Raw genomic sequence first — 8,265 nt, 5'->3', positions numbered from 1 at the left:
CGTTTTCCATTCGTTCATTCCGAGTTGTTTACGTTGTGTGAATTCCGTCTCTCACCTCAGGAAGCGAAGGACGTCGTGAGTTCGATCCTGCACGGCGCAAACGTACAGATCCCGCGGGTCTTTCAGGAGGTGCGCACGTCACGATGGACACGCGTGCACGTGGACGTTACCCGCGGGTCGTGACCGTGTTGTGTGTGTCTCCAGGGGTACCCGGATCAGGCTTTGTTGCTGTTGGTAACGGGAGCTTTAGGTCAGCGGGTCCTCAGTGGCGCTCTGAGTCCGGCCCTCCCTGTGCTCAACACGTTCAAGGTCTGCACACGTTTAGAGAGCGCTTCTGTTCGCACGCTCCTCCTCCCTTTTCACCCCGCGACGTGTCTCTTGTCTTCGCAGGGTAACTTGTGGGCTCTCGGGTGGCTGTGGGACAGTTTGTCCTCGAGCCCGGAGCGACTCCGGTCCTTCTCACAGGAGCTGTCACGGGAGGCGGGAGCCACGGCAGGTGCGTGGACGTCTTTCCAACAGCTATGAAAACTTGCACCAAACTCTCTTCATCTGTACTCGCGCAAAGGTATTTGAGTTCTAGTTAACGAAAAGAGGACAAAGCGACCTGCACTCACCGGGCGACACCCGGCGGCAGTGTGGAGGAACTGCAGCTCGGCCTCGGCTCAAAGCGCCGAGTCACTTCCTGAGGACCTCGGGAGACTTCTGCATTCTGGCTTTTTCTTGAGTTAACTTTTCACTTGCACCAATGCTCTGCTTGTTACGCTGCCTTCAGCTGCAACTAACTATTACTTCCTTGATTCATTCATTTTTCTTTAGCGCATCGTTAGCTACGGAAGCTGTATTGGACGTAGACATGCTGCTTTGGCTTTTTAATGGTTTTAACAATGAATAAAGCTTCACAGGAGCAGCGTGGTTCCTTCATGTCGTTGTTTCAAAAGCTCCGCTAACGTCGAGTTGCATGTCTTTGTGTCTCTGTCAGATGGGGATAATATTTTACGCTTTCTTCACTCCCTTGTACCCGCGCCGTCGTCTTCAACAGAGTACCGGCACCAGTGAGTGTGATTTCATTCATTCATCAACCAAAAAAAGAGATAAAAGAAACCTCACGTGGACGTTTCTAATCTATTTTCACTGCGTGATAAAAGTCGCTAGCGGGCCGTGTATCTGTTTTCCGTGCGGCGGTGAGTCGCTGTCACATGTGTTGGTCCCACACAGTGTCTCCTGTGTTGTGCTGTTGGTCTAACGCTCTACGTCTCTTCTTCCTCCTCCTCCTCCTCCTCGTCGTGCAGGCAGTCCAGCGGCTCTTAAACTCTCCTGCTAAGAATCAGCTGTAAGTCAACCACAACCGTCATCAGCTGTTTCATCCACTTTTTATTTTTGCACATAGTCCGGAGTGTTTTTTTTCCTCTCCTTGTGTTTGTTGGTTGTACGTTTTAAACTGTGAATTCTTAGTATTTGTCACTAAAACGCATCATGTGAAACCTCGAGGACGTTCAAATGTGTTGAATGCATTATTTGTCTTCCACGTGACCAGCGGGAGCCGCTGAAGGTACAACGTGTGACATATGGACATGTTTTTACTGGTGTGCACGCGCTCACTGGTTTGAGCTCTGATGAGGTCAAGGGTCGGGACTCGGGACTGTGCATGTTTGGAAGGTTTGACAGTTGGATTAAATCCTGAAGGGCAGAAACAGGAAAACAATTTGAGCTTTAAGGAGCTCCGGGAGACACACTTTTCACATCTCTGCCACCGCTTTAGATTTAATCTGGTTAACTCTCAGAAAACACACACACACGGACCGCACATCTGCCCCGGAGGATTAGTAACGGTGTTCTGGTTCAGCACCAATATCATTCTGGATTAAATCACTTTTAAATATCGTCACACCTCTTTTCTCGGACCTACTGGATGTTTGTCCGGTTATGGCAGCAAGTTTCATCTCGATGGATCAGCTGTTCCTTCTGTCTCCTTGTTTTGTCATTTTTCCTCCATGAATTTTGATATAAAAGCCTTTTATTTTTCCTCTTAGCCCAAGATTTATTTTCAAGTCTTTCCTGCACTGTGGAAACTTATCAACCATGTCTGCATTTTAATAGTTGTATTCATTGTTCTACTGTTCTCCTGTATATTACAACAGCCTCACTTCTTTCTCCAACAATTAAAGATGATTCTTTTTCCTTTCATGTGTTGTTTTCAATAAGCGAAGCCTCTGCTTGTTCAACACACCACGTATTCGATATCGAGAACGCGTCGGGCTTTTTAAGCGAAATGACAGTTCATAGATTAAGCCGAATTAGATGTGAGTGAGTTGATTGGTTTTTCATATCAGTGCTGAGTGGTAATTCTCAGATTCTCTCTCTGACTCGTGGCGCCATTTTACACACGACTATGTTTTTATATTTGATGTAAAGCCTCCTTATAAATGCTGAAGTGTAATATTTTTTATCCTCTGGGTGTTTGCAGCCGCGTCTGATTCCAGACTGTAGCAGGACAGACGGAGCGATGAAGAGACACATCATCATCATCACCTTTGTTATTAATTTCATAATAACAGAGAGGCACTTTGTTGCTTCATTCTTTATTGATTTAGAGCAGACTTCACTGTCAACTCTTAATGTTATTTTCTGTTGATGAACTTCTGAAAAGGATTTTTAATATAATCCTTTGTTACAAATGCTCATAAAATGCAGCCATGTGCTTTAGTAAATAAATGGGAACAAAAACAAGTTTTAATGCTTTTCTTTTGTTGCATATGAATCCTAATGTAAAAGATTTTATTTTTGTGTGAATATAAATATATATTAAAGACTTTTGTTACAGTGCTGTCTTTGTAACTTTTTACGATGTACTTTTTTACTAAAAATATTTTTAAATACTTTTCTATGACGTCCAAACTAGCTTTTCTTTGTTAAAAAGTACAGACTTTTTACTCCAATTTGCCGTTTTAATAATGTGCTACACTACACATCTTTGAATACTTTTTATGAAATGTTTTTTATTGCTCATGTTGCTCAATTTAAGAATCCAGAGTAAAGACACGCGTTAAACTTGCATCAATCAAATCAAATTGAACGTTAACCAGAAGGAAGTTGTTATTAGCTACAGTTTAACTTCTTTCATGTCTTAGTCTTCAAAAAACTCCAGATTGTTTAAACCTCTGCTGACCTGCTGACCTCCTCCAGCTGGCGTGATCCCTGAGAGATCAGTTAATAATAAAACGTGTATTACCACCAGGATCTGCAAACTACAAGCAGCCCTTTGCTGAATGAACAGTGTTCTCACGTCAGTAACAGTTGTTTTGCTGCTCAATTATAAGCCTTCATTTTAAAAACACACTCCAATAAAAAGCAAAAAGTGCCTCATTGATAAAAACACGTAAACGCGGTTCCTCCGTGCGACACGCGTCATTGCCTCTGGTCGAGGCGTCGTCACGGATGGTCGATGGTTCTTATAGTTCACGCCGCGTGCGTATTTCTGTGCAGGTGCACCGAGTTGTAGGAGATACTCAGAGCAGGCGGTCCACGTCCCGCGTGGCGCCGCGTGATGAGGTCACACAGGAAACGCATCACTCTCGAATCGTGCTCGCTGCTACAAGTCGCTGGCGCGGGCGGGACGTCCCGCTCCGAGACCCCGCCCGCCTCGACGGCGCCGGGGCCACTCGACGGCAGGCGGAAGGCGTGCAGCAGAGCCCGGTTCGCCAGCGCGGTCAGGCAGCTCTCCAGGTGCAGCAGGTAGGTGCCGCCGCGGCTGATGCCGCCGCGGGGGTCCGCCAGCCGGCCGACGAGGCAGCCGGAGTACGACGGAGCGAGCAGCGTCCTCTGGTCCAGGTCCAACAGCGCCAGGTAGCGGGTCAGAGAGCCGAGGGCTCCGGCCGAAGAGCCCGAGGGCGACCTGAGGAGACGGGGAGACGGTGATCAAGCGATAACGGGTGAGGCGGCGCGCCGTGTCTCATGGCCTACCTGTGTATTCCTATGAGCCTCCAGGTGAGCAGGTCGCTCAGCTGCAGCGGCGCGGTCAGACACGGCATCACGGCGGCGCCATCGGGCCCGGGGGCGGGCAGGAAGAGGCTCAGAGCCTCCACCAGCTTCCTCACCGCGCTCTCGTCTCCGCCCGCGACCACCAGCGGCCGGCCGCTCAGGAGGCAGAACACGGCGTGCTGGGAGAAGGAGTTCTGTTTGAGGAACCGGAGGGCTCTGAGTCCCGCCTTCCTCCTCCTCCTCCGCCTCTGATCCGAGCGGGGGTCAGAGGGCGGGTCGTGGGAGCCGGCGACGCTGGCGCAGTCGGACCCCTCGTCGATGCTCAGCAGCCGGAGGGGAGCGCCGGGCGGAGGCGGGCGGTCGGCCTCCGCCTCGGCAACGGGGGCGCTGAAGTGCACGTGAAGGTCGGGCACTTGCAGCAGTTTGGACGTCTTCTCAGGACGTCCGTCTTCTTGGCCTTCATTGCTCTTCCAGCATCCGATGGCCTCCGCCTTCTTTATTGTAACGGCTTCTTCGTCTCCTCTGTCCTCCTCGACGGCCTCGTTCGCCGAGGTGTCCGCGCCCGCCGTCTCCTCCTCCCCGAGGACGCCGTCGGCCCCGCGCGCTCGCTCCGCCTCCTCCTTGCGCTCCGAGCCGTTGCTCAGAGGCCGGGGCTCCGCCTCCTCCTCCGTGATGGCGGTGAGGTCGTCGGGAAAGATCTCGGTGGTGCTCAGCACCTCGATGCTGTCCTCGCTGTCGGCTCGTCTGGCGTACGTCCGCGCGCTCCGGACGGCGGAATCCGCCGCGGCTCGCCGGTGAGCGGCGTCCGTCGACCCGGCCGGGGTTTCTGTTTGAAGAGACAACGTGTGACTACTGCAGCGCCTTTGATCTGCTTGGATCGTCTTGTATTGTTAATCATTCGATCGTCATTAGCTTGTATCTACGTCGTACATGACGGCCGATCATGTTCTGTATGCTTGAAAGACATTTGGTGGAATTTGGGGGAAAAAGAAACAATCCCTCCGATATAAAAAGGTTTTGGTACCTCTGCTGTCAGAGCCGCGCTGCGTCTGGTAGGACCTCTCGGTGCCGAGCACTTCGATGCTGTCGCCGCTGCTCGTGCTCCCCGTCATCTCCGGGGCAACGGGGGGGTCGGGGGTCGCCCTCCCAGCTCGCCCCGCCTCCAGCATGATGGGGATCTCCTCCACGCAGGAGCAGAAGGACTCCGGGCCCGTCGGGTCCGATTGAAGCGCGACCATCTCCCTCGACGTCGCCCTCTGCAGCTCCGCCTCGGCGCTCTCTCTCCCCTCCTCCACCTCCTCCTCCTCCTCGTCTCCGTCCTCCGGCCTCCACAACTCAAACAGGAAGTTGGTGAGCGTGATCCTCCTGGCCATCGCCCGCGTGACGCGGTTGATCCGCAGCACGCTCTTGTCGCCGCGCAGGCGGCGCTCCGCGTCGGCGAGCTGCTCCTTCATCAGCGTCAGGAAGTAGTCGTTGCAGAGCTCCTCCAGGGGCTTCAGGCGGCGCTCGGACCTGCAGGAGGAGGAGAAGGAGGTGGAGGTGGAGGGGGGGGGGCAGCGCGCCGGGGCCAAAAAGGCAGCCGGATCGGCGAGGGAGTCGGCGGGGTCGTAAGGCAGGAAGTCGGGCTGTTTCAGCTTCCTGTTTGGGTAGGAAGTGACCTGGCGCAGGAGGTCTCGATGCTGTGAGATTGAACGCTCCACGGCGTCCAGCTCGTCTGCCTTTTCTCCCTCCTTCGCGAAGCCGCCGGGCGCCATCGGAGCTTCTGCCTCCTGCAGCAGAGTCGACCGTGTGTACCTGCAAGCGTCAGAGGGAGGTTATTCATACTTTTTCATTCATGTTGACTTTGCACGTTGCCACGACGTCCCTTGTACATCTCCAAAAAGGTCCATATTTTCAATTTTACTAATTTCATTTTTGTGGTTGCAGATTTTTTGGGTTTCAGATTAAAATCTTATTTTCTTGTCATTTCAAACATAAAGAATTCTAAAGATCCTGCCACTGGTGATCACACGCCCCTCTCCGCTGATGCCCCGCCCCCAAAGCAGACCAGGACCAACGTTGTTTTTGCTGATCCAAGTATTTAAATAGTCGCTTACTCGAGCTCCTGCAGCCTCCTCTGCAGCTCGGCGGAAAACGCCTGGCGGTTCCCCGTCTTCAGGCTCTCGGAGGCCTTGGCGAAGCCGCTCGACAGCTCGCAGAAGTTCTCCGTCAGCTTCTCCTGGTCCGAGCACACGTACGCCATGCAGAAGGGACGCACCAGGCCCCGGGCCTCCAGGTCGTACAGGGTCACGTGGTGGACGTAGGCGAACGCGTCCTCCGCCGAGTCTCCCAGCACCACTTTGGAGTCCTCGCTGAAGTTGAGGCGGGGGCCGGGGGCCGCCTGGCAGGGGCCGGACGCCTGGTAGTCCACGGACATGATGCGGACGGAGAAGTGGTTGAGGTCAAACGACCCGATGACCCCGGGGACGTCCGGTATCGTCAGCACGGGTCTGGGTCCCACCTGGAATTAGAGAATAAGGAAAACGAATGTTGAGCTTTGCTCTCTGGGACACACGGTGCTGTGGGAGAACTTTGTTTTAACTCCTGTATCGCTTCTGCTTTGCAGGACTGACTCGTCTTCTGAAGATGTGACGTGTTTTCAGGTCTTTCCATCGTCAGCGTTCTAACAAAATATATATTATTTATTTATATATATATTATCAGCATTACTGGAACTGATCTCAAACATTTGGTTGAAAATCTGTAGCAAGGTAAGCACTTTTTTTATTAAAAAAAACATAAACCACATACATTTAAAAGATAAATAGAAAAGGAGGATATTTCATGCTTCCTTTTTTATGAACTTTACTTTGCTATGACTGAATAACTAATGAATAATATGTGAATAGCGTAAATATCATTGAAGGTTACGCACCAGAACTACGAACTGCATCATTATTCCACACCTTATATTCCATAATTGTTATTCTACCTCATAATATTCTTCACCTTGTCATTATTCATATTGTTACTTTGCTCAAACTACACATGTATTATTTGTAGCCTGTAGCACCTTTAACGTAAAGCATCGTTTGGTATCTTTATCTGGTCAATAACAACTTTATTTATACGCGTTTTTTTCTTTTCTCTCTAACTCCAACTTTCAAAATTAAGAAACACACACGCACGCGCGCACACACACACACACACACACACACACACACACACACACACACCTGCTCTGAGAATTCCGCCACCAGTATGAAGTCTCTGTGAAACAGGGCGGCGGAGGTCCAGGGGTTGGACGGCGGTAACCGGGGGACGGAGAGCTCTTCCGGTAGACCCTCCCGGTCCTCCTCTCCTTCCCCGAACCCCTCGGTCCCGGTGAAGGCCAGCAGGTCCGGAGACCCGATCATCTTCACGCCGTGTGTGGCGGACGGGGGTCATGGAGCACCTACCAAAACACCGCGGTGACCCCCAGTGCGCCGCCCCCCCTCCCCACTCCCCACCCCCCTTCCTTCCGTCGGTGAGTCAGCTGTTCACACGGGACTCGTCACGCAGTCACCGGTGCGAAAGTACCGAGAAGCGGCGTTCAAGTCCCCCGGTCAACAACGGGCGTTTTCAGGAACCGACCCCACAGAGAAGAACTGGAGAAGTGAAACGGAGTCACATGGTGAAGCCGACTCGTTGCGCGTTCTCGCGGCGGGTGAACGTGACGTCGTAGCGCCCCCCCCCCCCGAGGCGCCGGAGGGCCTCGGTGTCAGGTCACAGGTCGCAGGTGGCGGGAGCCGCTCATTTTCCGTTGCGAAATCCGCGCTTCATCGAGGTCCCGAGTCGCCTCCGCGAGACTTCCGGTCAACCGTTTCAAAATAAAATACTCATCCCGCGCTGAGCACACTCGGTTTATTGGACACGCACTGATGTAAAGTACATTGATACAACCAGCGGCTGAAACCAGTTTAATTTAACTTAAAATAAGGATGCAATTCGTGGGGATGTTGCATTGTAACTTGTGTTATTTAAACTGTTTTTTTGTAAATATAAAGGACCAGTGTGGATTTAAATGCATTTACTACTGGAAAGGGAATAACAATGGTTTCATACTTTTGGTGGACTGAGCATCTTATATTGTACCTTTTATGTTTGGTGCCATGTTATTCTATATTTAACAGAGATGTGACAAAATAAACAATGTGACAATGTGTAAGAGGCTTTCGAGTTTAGGTTACCTGGGGTACAAGATCTACAAAAAGGCTTGGCGAGGTGATTCAGGTGAATGCAAAATGTATTCCTACAAAACGCCACTGA

The 8,265-nt window shown here is 51.5% G+C and overlaps 2 protein-coding genes across 4 annotated transcripts in view; one reads left to right on the top strand and one right to left on the bottom strand.

The window, feature by feature from the left end:
* Positions 1-2,820, top strand: part of LOC120825554 (uncharacterized) — a 6,533-nt gene extending 3,713 nt beyond the window's left edge. For 2 of the 3 annotated variants that reach the window (XR_013450499.1, XM_040187209.2), the window contains exons 15-20: positions 61-129; positions 205-309; positions 391-496; positions 980-1,052; positions 1,290-1,330; positions 2,465-2,820. Coding sequence is in view for 1 of the 3 variants with exons in the window: in XM_040187209.2 (XP_040043143.2) it covers positions 61-129; positions 205-309; positions 391-496; positions 980-1,052; positions 1,290-1,308 (372 nt within the window). In the remaining 2 variants the exon portion in view is untranslated. Of the gene's footprint in view, positions 1-60; positions 130-204; positions 310-390; positions 497-979; positions 1,053-1,289; positions 2,183-2,464 lie in introns of those variants that run through there. The other variant, XR_005713131.2, reaches the window with a different exon arrangement.
* A 156-nt stretch (positions 2,821-2,976) lies between these two features.
* Positions 2,977-7,818, bottom strand: smcr8b (Smith-Magenis syndrome chromosome region, candidate 8b). Its single transcript, XM_040187206.2, has 5 exons — positions 7,194-7,818; positions 6,075-6,478; positions 5,003-5,772; positions 3,961-4,804; positions 2,977-3,892 (listed from the first exon to the last, which is right to left on the bottom strand). The coding sequence occupies exons 1-5, from the start codon at positions 7,371-7,373 to the stop codon at positions 3,457-3,459; spliced, it is 2,634 nt and encodes an 877-aa protein (XP_040043140.2). The 5' UTR covers positions 7,374-7,818; the 3' UTR covers positions 2,977-3,456.
* Between the last annotated feature and the right edge of the window lie 447 nt (positions 7,819-8,265).

This window comes from Gasterosteus aculeatus, chromosome 9, assembly GCF_964276395.1.
Source record: "Gasterosteus aculeatus chromosome 9, fGasAcu3.hap1.1, whole genome shotgun sequence".
NCBI classification, from domain to species: domain Eukaryota; kingdom Metazoa; phylum Chordata; class Actinopteri; order Perciformes; family Gasterosteidae; genus Gasterosteus; species Gasterosteus aculeatus.
The sequence above is the reverse complement of the archived record's forward strand: the minus strand, read 5'-3'. Positions and strand labels throughout refer to the sequence as shown.